We start from the raw sequence: 21278 nt of genomic DNA, 5'->3' as shown, positions 1-21278 counted from the left end.
ACAGCGTTCGCGAGCATTTTGCATTTTAATGAGTAAACGTTCAAGGGGGGGCGCTGCCTGTCTGCTTTTGGTGGCCACTGTGAGCTCATAGTGAGAGCACTGCATGTGCCGAGTGCGTTTGTAGTTCATGGCGGAATGCGGGAGCTGAGAGGCTGAGAGGCTTTGGGGGGAGCGCAGCACAATTTCAGGTTGGCAAAAACAAATTTTACCTCGAAGTCCGCAGCATGCAATCCGGTTTTTTTTATTTTAAAGATTCCAACAATGTGAAAGTTTTTCACCCCAATTTTTTTTTTTAAGCTCGAAACCCCTCGAACAATTTGTATTTGCAATGTGAACACAAAATGGCAACCGGCGAGCCGCGCTGCTCAAAGTCCACCTGCTGTTTGATTTGTGTCCTGTGTGCTCAGTGTTCGAAAGTGCACAAAAAACCGAAAAGATTAAAAAAAGTACAAAACGAATTGGAATTGTCCGTTTTGCATTCACGCTTCGATGATAAATATCACCCCCCCAAATAGACAAAGCCATTAAAAAAGTGTGCTAAATATTATCATTCCCGTTTTTCAACACTCTCTTTTTTTTAGCTAGTTCAATAAACAAGCAGAAAAATCTGTTGCTGCAAATATTTGCAAAACGCAAATTAAATTCAATATCAGTAAATTCCACCCTCCGATCGGTTTAACACTCATTTTCGAAACTCTTTGAGAGCGAGGGCAAGGCCAGGGTATAGCCGATATCCTTTATACACATAGTTCAAAATTTCCCAGCCCCATAACTTGGTCAAAACTCAACCAATTTCTATAAAGTTCGCCTCTTTGTTCATGGCTTAGCCACTTGATCAATTTGAAAGCTGTATCTGACATTATTCTTGTCTGCCAAGATTCTTTAGAGCATTTATTTTACACGTATCACTGGCTAGGCTGGGTGTTATATATACAATATATAGACATTATGCAGTCGACTTTTAACTAGTTCGTAACCGGATTATAATACTCTAGGGCTATTGAACATTAAGCTCTGGCATTCAAATAATTATGTGCTCAATATAAAAACGCTGTCATTAATTGAATTTAATATTGTTTTTCTTTTTTTTTGTTTTCCACCCCGTCTATATGTTTATGTATTTATTTACGGCCATTAATCGCACATGAAATGCTATTGACACATCATAAAACTTAATTATAGATTTAAATTGAATTCTTTGCAGGCTTTGCACGTGCATTTTGTGGCCAACGGGAAATCTATTTAAATGTGAGTTCAAAATATTTCTATATATATGTATATCTATGATAAGTCAATAAATTGAAAAATCAAAAATAGACCCGAAATTAGGGGCAAGCGCATCCGCTAACGATTTGCATGCCACTAATTTTATTAGCGTGCGGCATGTGGCAAAATCAAAATCAAAATCAAAATCAAAATCATTGACATGTAACAATTTCATGGATCAAGTGGCGCAAATGTCACGCACAAATTTCATTGGGCGTTGTGGGCGTGGCCGGTCGTTCGTTATGCTGTTCGTGATTTGTGTCTGCTGCAGCGCCAATCACGTGTAAAGACGCTGCTGTGCGCTCACTTCTGGCCAGCACTGTGCTGGACTGTGGTAATATAACTTCATCTGGCTCGTTTTGGCGTGCCCTGCTAATTAGACCATGACGTGTTGTGTGTTGTTATGTGGCTTGTTCGCTGGTTGTTGTTCCTTTTGTTGTTGTTGTTGTTGTTGTTGCTGTTGCTGCCGTTGGCCAAACAAACGACGCGTCGCCCACACAAATCACGGGCATCGCAATTTTCAGTCGCAGCTAACTGTGATAAATAACTGCCGCCATGGAAGAAAAGTCTAGCTGAAATGGCCGCGGCACAACTACAAACACGCTCCATTCCGCTGCCAGTTACAACCCTTTTTGCATTGCAAATCAACATGCCACAGGGTGCACAGGGAAACTGAGCCGAGCCTGTGGGCTTTGCGCGTTGCGGCCTCCGGCTTGGCCAGTTCCCCCGCCCTTCCGTCTATCCGTCCGGCCGTCCGGCCGTCTGTTTCTGTTTGTTTCACTGGCCGTTACGTTATATTGTAATAAACGCAATTTGCGCCATGAATTATTACTGCGGCGTTTGCCAAAACGGATGTGCGAACGCAGGCAATACAAATGGAAACACGGCGCAATGCAAACGCTCAAGGATTTTGCTCTCACTCCTCGCGACTGCAGCAGGCGAAAAGGCGTGGTCAGGTTTTGTTTCTTTTCATTTTTATTTATCTAAGCAAGTACAACAACAATTCGAGTTATATTAGCCGCTCAGGAAAGCTTGCCAAATATTTTCCATCCACAATAAATTTGTGTTTTTTACGTTAAATTCTTTTTATTATTATTTAGGGTATTGATCAAAATAGATAGAGTCCGAGGTTTGCGGTCATAAAATATGCAATTTATCGAAAGGCAAGGGCAATTGGAAATAGAGCGGAATTATAGATTGACTGATTGATTGATTGATGTAGTCTGATTGTAATATAATATATTGCTTATGCTTAAGATGTAAATAATTGAATGCTTGATAATTAAACTGATAAAATTGGAATGCTTTCAATAAAAGCAATATTGTTGCATGTAACGTAATTTGTCGATAGGAAATTGCTAGTTAATTGAAGTATGTAGAAAATGTTTACGATATGTACAAACTAACATACAAAACCTGGCAAACTATATTTGCGCTTGACCTGCAGAAAGCCTATTAAAAATGTATTTTGCAATTGATCAGTTAACACACGACACTTGCCACATTGAATTCATAATTTGACAGCAAAATGAGCCGCAAATTAAAATTTAAAGCAAGAAAATTGTGTAACAAACAAATTGCGACAAATGTTGCAGTCGACTAAGGCAACAGAACAAAGAGCAACAATCAGTAGCAGAAAACCAGCTGAGGTTTTCCCTCAAAAAAAAAAGAAGCTGTCAGCGGCAGTTTTGCTTCTGAAATGCCACAAAGCGTGGTAGCAGCCGCAAAATAATCGGAAGAGACAAGCGACAGGGAAACGAAATAAATGGCTAAAAGCCAAGCAGAGAGACAGAGTTGCAGACAAGCTAAATGCCTAAAGGGCAGGCTATACAAAAGGCACAAACACACACACACACACACACACAGAGTGAAATGCACACACATACACAGCTAAAATGGCAACAAAATGGCGCCCTTTAGATTTGAGTAGCCACGTTTTGTTGCCATGGCAGCAGACGCTGCCGCTGCCGCCGCCGGATGAAGCAGCTGCGCTGCCTCGGCCATAGAAAAATCTGTGGGAAAATGCGATTCTTGTTTTGTTGCCGTTGCCAAAATGGCGGGCCGTGCGAATGCAATGGCTATATAGCATAAAACATAATGGCGTCCAATGATAAATAATGGCGCACATTTGTGCAGTCAAAACAGGAAACGCTCGTACAAAACTAAACGACAAATGGAATAATAACACGAAGTCAACAGCAACGCAGACAGACAGACAAATAGAGAGACGAACACTCAGACAAGCTGCCAAAATACGAAAAAAAGTAAACACAGAATTGTAGCTGGCAGCTCGCAGCTGTACGGCTCTAAGCGAAGCAGCGCAACCCTTGGCCAAAAGGAAAACTCCATCCAACAGCCAAGCAAAATGTGAAATGCGAAAAAAGTTATGTATAGTATAAATACATTATTGAGGCAAAAACTTTACTCAGATTTGCCGGCGCTAGACATTATGGGACACAGCGTTAAATTTTAGCTGAGCTTTGACTTTTTGGCTGTCAATAAAGTTGTTGTCGTTGTTGTTGCTATTTTTATTAGACTCCTGTTCGTTGTTGTGGACACTGCTGTTGCCAAAAGCCGTGTATCAGCTTATTAAAATTCATAAAAGCTGAGAGTCTGTTAAACTTTATAAAACTCGTGGCGATTTTAAGCCGACGCGATTGAGCTTTGTAGAGCATATTATAAACTTATATAAGTGAGGTGGCAAATAATATATCTTTACCAAAAAAAAAAAGAGACCAACAATGCTTAGTACAAACATGTTCTCAGTATAATAAAATAATAATTAACAGAATAAAAAAAATAATAGAAATGTGACACTTTTCCCCATTTTCATATCATTTTTATACCAAACGTTGCTCCTAAATGTTACGCGTAATTGTTTAATCCAAATAATTGAATTGTCTACTTACTTTGCAAAATTAATATACGTTCCGTTTTTTTCACATTTAATCCTTTAATTGATTTTAATGCAAAAAAATTTGTTTAACTGAGCGTATAAGCTCTTGTTTCATGCTTAAATAGTTATTTAAACCCTCCCTTCGTGTTTAACTAGTTCTTTAAACTTTTTCAAATTCAATTGAATTCAATTTTATGCACAAAATAAAATCTGTACATATCAACAAACTCTCGGGAAAAAAAACTCGCTGCAAGCACTTCGAAAACCCTCGGCAAATGTCAGCTAAATTTCAACTATTGCATATTTGCAGCTTTTGTCACGGGGGGGTTTTTTTTTATTTATTTCGTTTTTGATTCGATTTATTTTTCTCTATCTTTTTCAACGCACTTGGACTGCAAATCGTGTAATGGTGGATTCTTTATCGAGTGCGCGAAATGAATGCGAAAAATGTTCACCCAAAGCAAATTGAATTTTGATGGCTGAGCACAGGGTTCGTTTTTATGTTCGACCATTTTTAACACTCGTACTGAATGAGAGTGAGAAGAAAGCAGAAAGCAGAAGACATCCGACTGCTAGATGCTCTGCTTCAAATAGCTGAAAAAGTTACTGAATTTACGGAGATTAGTTTTGAGAGGTGTTATCGATTTTTAGTTAAACCTGTCTAAAGACAGAACTTAATCAAGATAAATTGTCATATACAACAATGGGTTATAGATTAACGTAGATTTATTTGTACAATAATAGTTGCCACATTTCTAGCACACAACTCAATATGCTCAAAAAAAGAGTATAAATAGCTGCAAAAGTTGTTTGTGTCAGGTTTTTTAGAGGCACAATAAAATAATAAAAAACCAATCATAAACACAACCGAAACAAACTTGTCGCGCCACGTCATGAAATGTAATTCTATGGCTTGACCCAAAAGAAATTGTAATTTTCCATGGCATACTTTGAGGAGCATTTGCAGCATATGCGACAGCAAATTGAAAGCTATTATTTGCGCTCGAACAAAGAAAAACATCTAACAAATTTGTAGATATGTTTGTTTTGCCATCAAATAAAAATGTGAGCTTTGCTTCTGTTACGCCCAGTTACACAGAATAATCATTAAGTGCAAAAACAAAAATATATTGTTGAACGCATTTGACAAGCTATCGCTTTGTAACGCTCGTATATCATGTTATTGGCTCTCGAGCGTTGTTTGCCTTGGTAAATCACAAAATTCGAATTCAAGTAGAATAACAAGCTAAAATCCAAGTCCAAATCCAAATCGAAATCGAAGTCTAAATCCTTGTATGCGTGTGCATGTAAGTAATAATTCTTGTTAAACTGTTATCGACAATACTTGATGCACTTTTCATGTATTTGCCCATTATTTTGATTGGCTTTAAGCAAATTTGCCTGTTGCCTGATATTTGTTGCTGCATTTCTTGTGGTGCCTTTGTGAATTTGATACTTGTTTAATTTGACCAAACAATTTACTTAAATTGCAAAATAATCAAAGCATAATAATTGCAACAAAATTACTGAGCTGAAAACATTTCGGTTCTCTCTACATGCCAGAAGTTAGCAAACTGCAGATCAAAATTTTCTTTGGGAAATCTTTTAATTAAATGTACATAAGCTTTACAAATTTTGAAAGGCATTCGCAAGAGGCAATTGCTAAAAAGGAACTTTACTACTCTTGTTTATTTTAGATAATATTATATTCATTATTATAATTTAAGTAGGATATGTGCTCTTGTTAGCTTTATGATATATTTTTAGCAGGCCTTGGTTGTCAGTATTACAATATATAATATATGAATAAAATAGTAATATAGCAAGGCCAAAATTGAGGCTTTCAATTAAAGAGACATAATTAGAAAACGTAACTTTTTTTATACATATTTTTGATATATCTTTTAAAACCAGTTTGACAGCTAGTCATTTATTAGTCCAATTTATTTAATGAATCGAAATGTCTTTATTATCATTATATACATTTAAATACATGTGAATTTGTCAGTTTCTAAAACAGGACACACCACAAACTCAAGGGCGTGCTGTTAGCCAAACCGCATGACAAATGCAATTTAAATGCAATCCCAATTAGATTTCTGACAGCCGACTCTCTAAAGCCAACAAGAGCAACAACAACTGCTGTAAAAACCACAAGCTACAACAACAACAACGAAATTGGTAGCCATCAAATTGACTGTCAAAACTGTTGGCCAAAAAAAAAATGCGATTTGCATTTTTAATTTGGGTTAAGATTGCGCGCATTACGCATGGAATGCAGGTTGTGTGCCATGTGTGTGAGTGTGTGTGTATGTATGTGTGTGTATGACACAGGTTAGCCTGAGAACCAGCACGAAGTCCCTAGCCACCCACTCAGCCCCCCCACACCAACCACACACACTTATACATCCACTTATTGTTCTTGTGCGTTGTGTATTGTTTTTGTTAGCATTTGGCTGCCTTCGAAGGTTGCACAGCAACAACAACAATACACACGCACACACACTCACTCACACAAATTTATAAGCGCACAATATATTTTATGTAGCGTAAACTAAAACTTGCTAAATATTCACCATGCTCAACTGTCACATTGAAAAACTCGCAGATGTACGACTCCCGGCCTTCCCTTGCCCTAACGCTACCTCTGGCCGCTCTCACAACCCCATAGCGCGTTCAGCATATAGAAAATTTATGCCGCGAAACTTTTGCTACGCGATTTCCACAGCATTTTCTCGCGCGGGGCGAGCAGCTCTTCAAAATTTAGGCCAAAACACTTTGGAGCCAGAAGAGCATCACGATGCGACGGCAGCAGCGAGGTCGGGTTGGACGAATAGACGACTGGATGGATGGATGGCTGGCTGGCTGGCTGGTTGGCTGGCTGGATGGCTGGATGGATGGCAACTGCTGCAGAGTTGAGCAAAACATCAAAATGAAATATGCCATAAACGATATTTACTGGATGTTTTTGTTGAGTCTGTGCTCTGGACAAACATGTGCTTCAAAATAGCAAAAGGCAACTTTAGAAATTCAACAGAATATTAAATGCAAAAACGGGCGGAAAATAAAAAATAAAACATATACAAAAGCTAGCTTTTAAAAAAAAATATATTTTTTTTAGGGACAAATTTAATTTGCACATGGCTTTGGTTTTTAATTAAATATGCCTGAATAAGTCATGAAATAGAACTTAATTAAGCTATGCCAAATGCGAAAGAGCTTCGAAATATATATATAAGATACTTGATCTGTATACACTATTCTAAAAGCGATCGATACTTATCGCTAGCTGGGAAACGGGACAGGTTATCGACTAATGGAAGCCAATTCTTACTGGGTGGGCACTAGAAGGAGAAGTATATACATATATATACTTTGTTGATTGGGAGATGCTTTCTTCTCCCTGTGACATACATATGCATAAAATCTTTGTACCCTATTTACCCATTTTCAAAAGATCTAATAAAATTATTAAATTTGCTTGCGAATTAATGTTAGAGCTCAAGCTATATCCCAAAGATTTTCAAGAAGTGCTTTCAACATTTCAAATTTCAACTTATTTTTTTAATTTTGGTTTACTTAAAATGATTGAAATCCGCCTTAAGTATTTGCTCTCATATAATAATAATAGTTTAAATAATAAAAATTAAAATATATGTGGGCATAGGGCCAAAGCTTCTGTAAAGGACAAACGAATAGTTGCAAGAACTGAAGAAGAAGTTTGTCTTGTCTTGACAAAATTTGTAGAGCGTTTGTTCTTGCATATAAAACACGAAATTAATGCTTAATTATTTGGGTTGCTTTGTCTGCAAAGCGACACCGGATTATTTACCCAGCCCCCTTTGCACATGTGTGCACGTGCATGTGTGTGTGTGTGAGTGTGTGTGTGTGAGTGTGTCTGCCTGTTATGTAATTAGAAGTTTGTCAGTTGAGAAACTGTGCGAACAGCTGGCAATGAACAAAGCTTGTTAAGTGCCAACGCAAATTTGTGACTCGATTTCACGACTTTGCCTCAACACGAAACTTAAATTTGTATTTTCATAATTTATGATACTGTGCTGCTGCTGCTGCTTCTTCTTCGACGACTTGGAGTATGCGCAACCCGAAGTTATACCACATTCCGTGTGGCAGCAATAAAAATTAGCAATGCACTTGCACAGTTGCATGTTCCACAGCTGCAGTTTATGACGTTTTATCTGGTAGATGTCCCGATTCCCTCGCACTACCTCTGTGTGGGTCCCTGAAGGCTTTTAGCTGAACTTTTACGAGTCCCGTGTCTCTGATATTAGCTCGCCATTAGTTTTGCCGAGCTTTTTGTGCTGGCTTGTATTGTGGGTGTTGCAAGTTGGTAAAGTTTTTTATCGCAATATCCCGAAATAAAAACCGCAGCTGTGTCCTGTAAGAGCCGAGCTCAATAATACGCAAGGACATGCCGTAAAAGTTTTTCGGATTTTCCAATCTTTAAGCTTTGTCTAGGTAAAACAGCAGCCGTCAGCTGCCACAAAGGGGCGGAGGGCGGAGGATGGATGCGTACTGTACTACTGTACATATAAAGCTGCATAACTTTGCATTATCAACAGTGTTGCCTCTCACACCCTTCCCCGCACCCAGCTGGAACTTATGCAACTGTGGGCTGTGTGTTGTGCTCCTGTTTGTGCTTTGCATGCGTGCAGATTTTCATTTTTCATGCACTGCATAAATTGCATGCCTTTTCCCTTTTTACATGGCATGAAAACAAAGGAGCACAAGAAAGCTGAGCTGCCAGTTTCGAGCATCGCACATTTAATACTCTTGCGGGCATGTGAGAGATTTCTGATAGTTTTTAAAGGGAGTTTTTAATAATAATAATATGAAGTGTGGAGTTTATAGCTCGTAATTGCCAGCTGTTGTCAACATATCTTGTAAGTTTTAAAGTTGACTAAGCTTTTTTAGCCATAGAGCTACCTCTAAAAAATATTACGAGATAATTACGAGGTTCAGACATATGGACTTTCTTCATACTCCTTCGAAATGCTTTAAGTTCTTTGATTCTTTAAAGAAATAAGTGTATGAGCATGATCTTATAATTATTACTATTTTGTAAGCATCTGCTAACCTCGTCCGATGGCCATATGCAGCGAATTGATAATTATACGAATAAGTATTGCCGGAAAAATCACTAGAGTGGAAAGCTAAGCAGCCAATGCATAATAAAAAACAAAGAGGATATTTAAAGAAACTACAAACAACATCTAGCTTTCCATTGCCAATGTCTGTATAAGCTAAGATAATTGAATGATTTTACATTTCCCAAAATCCGAATAGGCAAAGAGCAACAACGAATACACATATTCAACATTGAATTTGAAGATAGCACAAGATTCTTTATTCATCTTGTGTCATATTTATATTTCGCGAGCTATTTCCTCATTGAAGGATTGCATTTGATATATGCGTATATTATCAAACGAGTATATTGGCAGCATTATGATCGCCTGTTTATTTGAACTTATGATAAATTCCATCAATTCTGTTTTGATTACCAAATATTAAAAATATATGTGCTTTATGGGCTATTGGACTCTCTGTCACCAAATTGGCATAGACTCTGAAGGGTATTAAAACCCGCTAGTAGCTACCCCTTTCTTTTGAGCGCTTTTCCCTTTTCTTTCGTCATGTGCGCTATGTTTTAGCATTAGTGACGGAATGCTAGAGCATAAAAAAAATACAAGCCACCCTTGGGGCAGACGCTGTGTGTGTATGTGTGTGTGTGCGTGCGTGTGTGCAGTGCATAAATTTTTGGGCAAAACAATGCGCTGGAAAATTTCTAAAACAAACACGCGCCATTCAAGTGGGCAACTCAATCAGTCAGCTAACTCCAGCGCCCGCACAGTCGAGTATGCCTCCCCAATTTGCAATACTGCATCCAATCAGGCATTCATACTTAACAAAACCCCATTTCATGTCTTTGGTTTTTGTTTTTTTTTTTTTCTTTTCTATGTATGAGAGATTGGTGCGGTGGTTATTCTAATTGTTACGAGCATTTTCCTGTTGGACTTGGCACGCGTTTGCCGTCTGTCACCCAACCCCCAGCTTCGCTCTCTCTCGCTTGAAACTCTCTCAAAACTTATTTCACTCTGCGCATGCTCAGCAGCTGCTCAGCTTTTCATTTCGTTTCATTTTCATTTCGTTTCATTTACCGCCTGTCTTGTGCTCTCATATCTCGCTCTTTCTCTTTCCACCCTCGCTCTCCCTTTTCTCTCTTCTTCACCGTCCCTCTAGTGTGTATTGGCGTAGCATTTTAAATGAATGAAAAATATTGTCGTAAATTTCTTGTACTTGCCTTCCCAGAACAAAAAAAAACTAACAAAGAAAAAACAGAAACTAACCTCAAACTATGCCGACGCCTACGCCAAGTGCAACGCATTGTCAAGTGTTTTTAGTTGGGTTCCTCTTCTGCTAAATGAATTATGTTTATCTGGCATTTATGTCCTGGCGCACACAAGTGGCCTCACAGGCACTGCCAACCTATACATATATGTTTGTATATCTATTACTGTTTTTTTTTTGTTGCCTGTGCGTGACACACACGTACTCGCGTTGCAAGAGGCAGCAACCGTAACAATCAGTTCTATGTGCAACGCATACGAGATTGTGTCGCAACCCCTGCCTCTTTGAGAAACAAGATATACTTGTAGCTTAGGACTATTGATTGGGTTTAGCATGCGAGTGCTTGGGATAAGGATAATGATTTTCGGGCATGCTCTCAAGTGGCTTGCTGAGCATTACAAAATTGAGCCACTTAAGAAGCGGGCAGTGTTGGTGAATGTTCACAAGGAAGCCATGAAATAAGATGCTTCCAAGTTCTCAGAACTCAGTAGTGCTGGTAAATGATGGACAATGCAAGCAGTGTTAAAAAATGTATCATTATGACTTAACTTAAGCCTAAAGTCAAAATTTGCTTGGCTTAAATAATGAATAAGGTTAGTTTATTTTGTAGTTAACCTCTTGTTCAACAAAAAAATCTAGAGCATTCCACTATACCTACCTTCAGAAAGTGTTGGTAAACGAAAGTTACATAATACTTTTATGAAAGTAGTTGTGATTCATATTCTACCTGCAGCTCAACTATTTCCATCAACTCTTAACTGCGTGCACTTAAGAGTCGCATGCATAATTAATAAGTTTATTCTCCTCTCGCATGCGTTGAGGAAATCAATAAAATTTTAATGAAAATCATCAACTGAAAAGCATATAATGCGAGCAAATGAAACAGATGAAGTGCGACAGTTGATGCAGTTGCAACATGAATGCATTTATGAAAAATTGTTAATCAACTGAACAGCAGGCTGAACAGCGCAAAGCCCCAGCCTAACCCCAAAGGCGGCGCAATCCCAGAACCAGGGCCAGACCCAGCTCTGCTGCCTGTCACAATTAGCGAGTGCAACGCGAAAAAAATGCAGCAAATGAAAAAGAAAAACATGTCAATTTGGTTTAGTTGAGAGTGCTCAACTAGGATATACCCAGGCCTGGAGTAGCACACATAACTCAGTGGGATTTATTAGACACTTATGCGAAAGTTAGACAGAAAAATTAAAAACAAAAGTGCTCTAGTCGGGAATACTCGACTAGTTGCTACGATGAGTCTTCTTCTGCAGCCATAAAATAACAGATACCTTATGTGTTTAGAGGGATGAGTAAAAATGATATTTCGATATAGATTTTAATCGACTGATTGGAAACGCGGCAATTTATACAGAACTTATACTGCTTTCTAGTAAAAGTTACTTGAAACTCTTTTGCTTTTAAAGATTCTGAAATCTCCGAGATCTATAGATTGACTTATCTCAAGTAGATGTTATTTTTTCGCCTTTTACATACTCTTTTCCTCTATTCCAAGTGATTACGCCCCTTTTTGCTTTGCTTTACAGGGTATTTAAAAAAAAAAGCAAAACTACAACAGACGTTGTTTTAAACTGTAACATTGTTGATTGTGCTGGGCTGTGGAGCAAGCACATATATTTCAACAATTCATGAGCTTGTCTGTCAGTTAGTTGAACTTTTTTGCGAGTCATGTCAAAGTGGCATCGATTCGAGGCATGAAGAATTGCAGTGGACATGAAATGTGCCACTGTTTGGTCATTTTGTGCCATTAACGAATCAGAACGAGAGACAGTGAGGAGAGTTCAACTGACAGACAGCCAGTCAGTCAGACAGGTAGGCAGACATTTGATTGGCTGCTCAGTTTGAATCCTTGGCCATGTTTGAAAGGCTTCAATATTTGCTTATTGAGCTACGCTTGAAACGACTGGCCTACAGCAACAATGGCCAAATATGTTGACCAGGCAACTGTCTCACCAGCTGTCTGTGTTACCTCCCTGCACTGATTCCCTTTGTACAGCTCGCTTCATGCGTAATTACTTGTCATGACAACCAAATATTTGTATATGCCCATTTGCCACACAGGATAGCTTTGGCATTTGCCTTTTAATTGTGAGTTTTCATCAAGTGTTGCAAAATCTCTGGCCTCACAAGGGCGCACACCAAACACTTTTCCCCACAACGCACACAAATTGCTGTTGACAGTCAAATTTGTCGAGCATTGAAATTTTGTATTTTATGTGTTCTATGGCATTTAATTGATGTGGTCAGGCGAAAGCTTCATGTGGAAAACCAATAAAAGTTGCTTACTAAAACCAAAACAAAAAAAAAAGTTTCTTACAATTCAGCGTTGAACATTTTCCATTTAGATGCATCATTATTTTTGGCATTCGAAAATTTTATTTAATAGTTTCTCCCGCACAACTTCATATGGTTTTAGACTATTTCCTGCGCCCATAACCCCTATTTCATTAGCTACAAATGAGCTCCCATTTCATTGCCCAACTCATTAAGTTCCATTAATTGCCCAACCTAAGTTTAGCTTCGTCTGTTGCGTCTATTAATGGATGTCTGTTCGTTCAATTTTCATAATGTGTTCACATTGACACATTTAAATATGTCAGCTCCTAATTATGAGAGTAAAGTAAGAAACCAGCGACAAAAACTGGCAGCGTAATTTAAAAAGCACTTTGGAGAAATAGAAAGATCTGCTCCACACCAATTTATCAACTCTTAAATTGAACTATTGCTAAAAATGTCGATATTATTTTGAGCTGTCGATTTAATTAATCAATTCTTTTGATTAGGAAATCTATCGAATATGACTAATAATGTTAGTTTTGTGGGACTAGTTTTAAAAAGGTTTCATATATTTAGATAATATTTTTAATATGGATTACCGATTAAGCTATCGACTATCGCAACAAACATTTATTGTTAATTGTGCAACACTGGCGCAAATTTTTTTTTTTTAATTGTTTGGTATTTGATGCTCTCCACTCACCATTGTGTCCCATGTTCGTGATGATGACCCAGAAATCGATAGTCTTATCCGGTCCAAGCTCTTCAAAGTCCCACTTCTTCTTCACGCGCACCGCTCCATTTGTTTCGACCGTCACCCAGGGATTATCGTCGCGTATTTTGAACGTTTCCTTATCCGTTTCCTTCTCCAGCTGAAAAACGGATTTGCCTTCGGTGTCGCCATCGGCCTCGGTGAACTCGATACGTTTGGTGGGTCGCACAGCGCGCGTAACGCGTCGCTTCTCCCGATGATGCGAATGCTCGTTGACCGCATCGTGCTCCAGGTGCTGCATTATAAATGACACCGGCTCGGGTGCCAGAAACTCCAACAACACCTTGGCCGGCTGGGCGCTCAACAGACTGGGATAGCGTAGATCATGGGCAATTACCTCGAGCAGCAGCTCATTGGTGGTCGGCTCGCCGGCGAGCATTAGCTCGCCCGTCTGTGGCACAATGATGACCACATTGCTGGGCGATTTCAGGCGATAGGCAATCTTGTCGCCATCGGCATCGGTGGCCTCGACGCGGCCCAAGATGGCAAAGCGCTGCCAGCTGACACTGTTGTTGCTGTCACTATTTAGCGACTTCTTGCCGGCAATGGCAAACTTGTAGTCCTGCGACTTGAACACGGGCCGATTGTCGTTCTCATCTAGCACTGTGATTTGTATCTTAGACACTGTCTTGTCCAGGCCATCGACATCGGAGGCCTCCACGGAGAGATCATAGTGCGAGCGCTCTTCGCGATCCAATGGACGATTCGTGACCAGCCACACGCCCGACTCATCGTCGCCCTCGATGACCAACGATTTGGCATTCAGCTGAACATTCTGATTGGCGCGACGTTCCTGGAGCGCAAAGGCATCATCCACATTGCCATCGATGATGGTGTAGCGCACCTTCTTCGGCTGTGCCAGTTCCTCATCCAATATGGATCCGCTGAATGCCTGCATGAGGGGCACGCCACGCACACGTGTGCCCGCCGGATGATTTTCGCGCACCTCGCCGCTGGCATCCAGCAGGGAGCCAGAGAAGCGCAACATATCCTTGCGATGCATGACAAATAGCTGCAGATTATGCGTATTGGTCGCATTCGGTGTCTGCTCGACGACCACCAGTTGTACAGGTCGATTCACCAGCGGCGATATGTCCGCTGTGGTCATCACAACGCCATCGTCCAGCACGGTGAAGTACTTGGAATAGTCGCTGTCCAGCATGTGATAGGCAGCAGCACCAGCTCCTCCTGCTCCTCTATGATGAGCTGCTGTGCCGTTGGGCTGCTGCAGCGGACGCGTCTTGAATTTCTTGATGCTAAAGCCCGGATAGGTATCATGGGGCAACACCAGCGACATCTCGCTGTGCCCGTTGCCACCATGTTGAGCATTGGCCTCCGCCTCGCCGGGACTGCCCGCCAGCATTCTGGCTGCATTTTCGGCACTAAGTCCAGCATAGCTGGCCGCCTGCTGTTCGCCAGTTGCTGTCGCCAAGCCAATATTGCTCAGGTGCAACAGCAACATGGACAGCAGCAGCATGTGAGTTATGCACCTGGTGGCGGGTAACGGGATGCTGGTCATACGTTGCCTTTGCGGTTGGAGTCCTCGCATTGGGGGCGCCAACGGGCAACGTCGTGCCGCCATTTTGGTTGGGGGCACGCGTTGAGCTGCTGTTGTTGTTGTTGCTGTTGTTGTTGTTGCTGCTGTAGTCTTTGTTGTTGTTTGTTTGGAGTTAATTATTAAATTGAACGCCGCGTGGCCTCTTTCGTTTTTTGTCGTTTTAATTGCTGGTTTTACGCGTTGCACCTGAATTATTCATTGAGTTTGTTTTTATTTCCCCTCTCGCATTCGTTTTGGGGTTTTTATATGGGAACACCCTTAATGTTTATCATTCGGCTATTCAATACATTGTTGTTGCTGTAGCTGCGACAGGCTGCAATGAGAGAAACGTGAGAGGAAGATTATATTAAATTCTTGTGTTATTTTTTCTATATTAAAGTATCAACAAAAAAGTTAATGTGGTTTTTTAAACGCATTTAAATCGAAGTTAATTAAATTGCTTAAGTTCTTCGATAGATGGAAATGGAAGGCAACAAATTAAGTCATTTCGCTTCTGATTCTCAAAAAGTTTAAACGTCTACTTAATCAACCATTTTCTTTGATAACTATCAGTTTTTAGTCAAATATTTGTCTGACGTTGACTTAAATCAATTATAAGAAAAAAGAAACCTACAAATTAAAGCCAAAAAGTAGTTATCCACCAGTCAGCATTTGGAAGAGTGCCCTTGAATAAGACTAGAAATTACCCTAGCATAATAAATTGAAAAAATCCAATATTGCGATTATCTTGCATATATATTTTGTACTAAATTTATTGATAGTCAAATAAATATGCCGACAACTAGGTAGGCTTTATGCTGACAGACATTTGTCTGTTAATATTTTGCACAATTCTGTCATACCCTTTATAACTTTTATATAATTACAGAGTATACAAATTGTGAACTTTTTACTTTTTAAATTGGTTGTCAGTACAACACGAAGCACAAAATGTTGCACAAAGCGAAAACTTTTTAATGACATTAGCAGCAAAATATTAAATATTCAAGATATTTGGCACACGTGCTCAGGGAAAGAAAGAGAGAGAAAGAGAGAGAGAAAGAGAGAGGGAGGTAATAGAGAGATGGACAGCTTGGGAATGAAAGAGTGAAGTCTGTGTTTTTTGCCTTTTCCCTGACAAGATGTCGCAGTCAAGACTTTTGCGCTGAATTTGAAATTTTTGCTTACGAGGTGTCGGCTGTCCTTTGATGCAGTGCTCTGACGTGCTCTACTTAGGTCTCGACTCATGGCTTTTGTATTACGTTCTGGTTTTTTTGTATTATTACATTTCCACCCTGTGCATGTACAAATGTGTGCCACACATGGCCGCCCTTGAAAAATTGCTCTGTGTGTGAACATTATTTTAATTACCCAACCCGGGATCAGACCCGGCACGCACCCTGTCATTTAAGCCCTAACAAAGGTACACGTTACCCGGCGCCGGCCAGGAAGGCACATACGGAATTTACAGCAGCTGCGCAGGCGCCGCCACAGACGTCAAAAATATTTTGTATTATTTTTTTTCGATATTGGCCGTTTCACGTTTCCAGTTTTATGAGCTGCAATGTGTTGACAATAGTTTTATTTGCTTTTTACGCGTAATTATCGGGCGGATTTCGGGTTCAGCAAATGCACTTTACGCAGCCAACGAAAAATTAAGGTCTAGAGTTCGGGAAAGAGATGCACACTGGGTTGTCTATCAGAGAGAGAGAGAGAGAGAGAGAGAGAGAGAAGATAGCTGACTGCACATGCTTGCCATTAATCTAACGATCCTATAACAAGGCTATGTTAATTATTGACTTTGTCGGAAACTGAAACAATGACAAATTGTGTAGTTGATTGGGAGAGTTGTTCTTAATGGGATGATATATGCTATAGGAGAGAGAAAAACTCCCCGAGCATCAACTAAGGGCATATGCACCATTTTGTGTAGCATCAGCTCTAAAAATAAGTTGCATTTTTAAAAGATGTTGTTAATGGAAGAAAAGTGGAAAAACAAAATCATTTGTATTTTAGGTTATGAGAAAACTAATTGAGCTCCAAATTTTTAGGAACTTACAATTTATTAAGAATGAAATAAAAACCATTTGAATCCAAAGCTAGGAAAGAACTTATTAAGTTTTAAATGTTTAGAATTGAAAACAAACTTTTAATTTAAATGTATTAAAAGTATAAAAAAGTATTAAATAACAATATTTAGAAAATTTAAATTGCATTAAATTTTGAATATAATTAAAAATTTACATTTAAGGCAAAACTTCAGGAATTTCAAAGTCTGCTTCAGCAGAACTTGAGACATAAAATGGGTATGTTAGCTGTCATATAAATTATACGCAAATCTGATTTAGTTCAAAATAGCATACACTTTACCACATTATAACAAAGTTTTTATTCTTTATAAATTATAATTATTTTAACAAGTTTATTATATTCCAATAATCGACAAAGATTTTATTTGGGCAGCCATTTGCCATGGCACCAGTTGGCGATAGGCATGCAAATACCTTTCGCAAATACCTTTCGCCTAAAAGTTACATCAATCTAGTTTTAATTAAATACGGCAAACATTTATCAGCACAAACCCAACATTTCATAACATTGCAGCGCTCTAAAAGCAGGCACAAATATTTTGATGTTGTTACTGTAAATGTTTTGTTTAATATTACGGATTTGTTATTAGGGCTCATAAATTGGCTATGTGGCAATCAAAGTGGTCAAAGCATATTGGAAATAATTTTGGATATATGTGAAAGCTGTCGAGTGGCATGATATTAAATGGGCACAACGATTTTTTCCTGTTGTGCGGGTGGGACTGAAGAGCTGTATATAGTAAAAAAAAAAATGCCATGAATTTTAATTGCATGCCATTGGCCAACACGACACAGACAACAATACAACAATAAAAAAATCAATAAAACTTGGCAAGAGAAATAAATATTGGTAATATTGTCTCTATCAAAACGCGACAATTAAAGCTTCATTAGTCAAGTTTTCTTTTCTGTTATTTTATTATTGGTTTTCCCTTTCCTTTTTGGCATTTCAGCGCATGCAGTTAATAAACGAAATATAGAAGCACCTTTGTGCTAAGCATTTATTTAAATATTTATGACAGGCACAACACAACCTTTTTTTGTACAGAAAAGTGCTCTGCATTAGACTTTGCTGCGTTTATTTTTGCGTTAAGCTACTAAAACTTGTTAAAATGCCGCCTTAATTTAAAATTCTAATAAACAATCTACGGCCAACGCCTTGGGTTATCATTCGGACGAAGTTAAAAAAATAAAATTATTGCCATAACCACAAAAAGTGGAACACAAAACTCGGCCAAATCCAGCTCCAAAGCAGATGCACAGCAGGTGGTCCCAGGCGTCGATATTTAATCGATTTTAAATTGCGGCCAACGTGTGCCTCTAGATAGGGCGGAGTAGGGGGTGTGGCTGCCAAAATATCCGCAGGCAAATGCTCAGCTTAGCTGCCCTTCGGGGCGTGGCAAAATAAAACATATTATAAGCCTTGCCCGGACAACAACAGAGCTTTGCCTTTGCCCTAAAGCTTGGATTAAAACATATTAATATATATACAAAAAACGAAAGTTTGATAATAACTAGAGCTGTTTTGAGGAAATAATTGAATTGTGGACTGTTTAATTATTCATTATTTTAATGGAAAAAGAAAACGTTTAATATAAACAATCTAGAGATGGCATGTTTAAATCATATTTATATAATTTTGTATAAATCATATAAACATAATGTTGTACATATAAAAAACTCACTATTTATTTATGGCATATAAAATACAATTTCTGCATTTATTTAACTTGCCCCAATAAATCTTGCAGTGTATTTCAGCTTTTATGCAAAGCGGTCGTCATTTTTGCTCGCTTTTGTAATTCTCTGTATGGCTTTTGGCTGGCATTACGCATCAATCATTTGAATGTATGCATATATACATATATAAACCAAATCAAATTCCAATATATATGTATATATATATATATATATTTGTATATAATTTATGCAGCTATGCCAAAGAGAAGCGCTGTGCATATTGCTGTGTAAAAGGCGCGTTTTTCGTAAGACTTGAAACTTGTTTTTTATTCGCTTTATCTTTGCTTTTAATTAAGTGCCACTAAAAATTTGCGTTTATCTGGTACAAAAAAAAAAAGTAAATAAATGCTGGTAAATTATGTTACAACTAAAATTGTGGCTGCAAGATACCCTGTAGCTAAGCTCTAAAGCACTCGCAAGAAAAAATACAGGTCAAACTAAAAACTTAAAAAGTAATATAACACAAAGTTTTGCTAATAAAAATTGATTGATTTGAAGGAGAGCAAATGGAGTTCTCTGAATTTATAAATAAATTGGATATACTACGCGACTTACATACCGCATGTATTATATGTAGCTCTGAACTAAGATAACTCAGCTCTTGACAGGTGCAGCACGTCTCATACCAATTACACAACTATGCATAACCTTTGTAGAACATTTACAGGGTCTAGAAAAAATAATCTAAATGCGTGACATATACCTTTTACAGCTGTACTGAGATGTCTCAGCTGCTGACAGACTCAATCCGTCTCATACCAGTTACACACATTACCATAACATTTATTTATCGCTTACAGGGTATAGGAAAACCATACAAAATGTACTCTCTTGCAGCTGAACTGCGATGACTCAGCTCTTGACTTACTAAACCCGTCTCATACAACTCACACGACTGTGCATAACCCTCATTAAACGTTTGCAGGGTATAACAAAACCACTTTTTGATTAATCAGCAGCGCTGCGAATTTCAAATGAATTTTTGACGCCAATCAAATTAGTGAAAACAATGAAATTATTTAGGTTTTTCGGCAATTCAAACCGAAACTGAAACCGAAAGAGCTTTACAAAGAGGCCAAACAAATCGTATATGATTTATAAACATTGATCGCGATAGCTTGTTACAAGAGCAACGGGTTTATTAGTGGTAAGCAGCAGCCAGTTATGCAAATGACAAACACTGGATAATTTGTAGTAGTAGCTGCCTAGTAAGTAGGCAACTGATTAGCAGATCGCATAGATAGACCCGTTACAGATTGGTTTGCCGAAGAGTCTGGTACCGTTTTATGGTTACATTTTCATAGCTAATTGCAATTAAGATGCGGACCCATAGATAAACAAAGAAGGTGAGAAATAAATAGATGTTGACAATAGCCAAAGTCGTTAAGCCAAACTGAAGCTCAAAGGCGTCGAAAGTGAATGGCAATTTCGGGTGGGCGTCGAAAGCACAGCTCGTAAATAATCTATAGGAATGCGTCATAGAGTTGGGCATTTTATGTGTTTCTTGGGTGTCAAATTTCCCGGTGCCAAATTGCTACTGGGGAATATTTGCTGCCATAATATCAAGGCATGCAGTCTAAGAAAAATGGGCTACTTTGCTTTACATTTATAATATTTTAACTCGTTTTTTTTTGTATATGGCAAATCGCTAAGCTTATATATGAAGCAGTTTTCTAAACTTAAATCTAGACTTGATTTCTTACTTCAATTAAGTACATAAAGCTTGCCTGCGGCTGTTAGGTCTGCCTGGCTTTGTCTCTCAATTCCTCAGCTAACTGTATCACGTCAACATCAACATCAGCTTGATTAAATAAGTCACATGCTCTCTCCTTTTAATTAAAATTTTTATCTGATTACATCCAATTCCTAATCTAAAATCTTAAAATATATATATGTGGGAACATATTTTAGAAAATATATATAAGAATTTTAGAATATTTGCAAGAAGTTAAAAACAAGCGACATAAATATAACTCAGCTACTTCATAATTTTTCAAAACATATACCAAAAAAACCAAATGTTGCCTGCACAAAAAAAACACACACACACACAAAGGGCCTATTTATTAAATATTATAAAAGCATACGAATATTTGAGCACGCATCATAAATTTGAGGCGCATAGTTAAAAAAAAAAGGAGAAACACAACCTTTTGAGCTAGATAGAGTTCAACAAACTGCATGCCCCAACGTGCATATCCTTTTCCGTGAAAACCATTAACAGAAGAAAAAAAAAAAGATTATTAAATTATACAAAATTCAATCTATTTTTTTATGTTTTGGCAGAAACTGCGGGCGCAACCCCTGCGAGAATAT

The 21278-nt window shown here is 38.4% G+C and overlaps 2 protein-coding genes across 17 annotated transcripts in view; one reads left to right on the top strand and one right to left on the bottom strand.

Moving 5' to 3' along the window:
• The window catches only part of LOC26531773 (uncharacterized), a 255554-nt gene that overhangs the window by 162769 nt on the left and 71507 nt on the right, over nucleotides 1–21278 (top strand). For 6 of the 8 annotated variants that reach the window (XR_004304676.2, XR_011416677.1, XR_001450194.3 and 3 more), the window contains one exon: nucleotides 1205–1248. The exons of the other annotated variants lie outside the window; for them this stretch is intronic. Coding sequence is in view for 2 of the 6 variants with exons in the window: in XM_070209150.1 (XP_070065251.1) it covers nucleotides 1205–1248 (44 nt within the window). In the remaining 4 variants the exon portion in view is untranslated. The remainder of the gene's footprint in view (nucleotides 1–1204; nucleotides 1249–21278) is intronic. 8 annotated transcript variants of the gene reach the window in all.
• CadN (neural cadherin) overlaps nucleotides 1–21278 on the bottom strand; it is a 182174-nt gene that overhangs the window by 105211 nt on the left and 55685 nt on the right. For all 9 annotated transcript variants that reach the window (XM_070209145.1, XM_032438471.2, XM_032438472.2 and 6 more), the window contains one exon: nucleotides 13527–15466. In XM_070209145.1, coding sequence (XP_070065246.1) covers nucleotides 13527–15177 — 1651 coding nt within the window. In that variant the 5' untranslated portion in view covers nucleotides 15178–15466. The remainder of the gene's footprint in view (nucleotides 1–13526; nucleotides 15467–21278) is intronic.

This window comes from Drosophila virilis, chromosome 4 (assembly GCF_030788295.1).
Source record: "Drosophila virilis strain 15010-1051.87 chromosome 4, Dvir_AGI_RSII-ME, whole genome shotgun sequence".
Classification (NCBI taxonomy): domain Eukaryota; kingdom Metazoa; phylum Arthropoda; class Insecta; order Diptera; family Drosophilidae; genus Drosophila; species Drosophila virilis.
The sequence above is the reverse complement of the archived record's forward strand: the minus strand, read 5'-3'. Positions and strand labels throughout refer to the sequence as shown.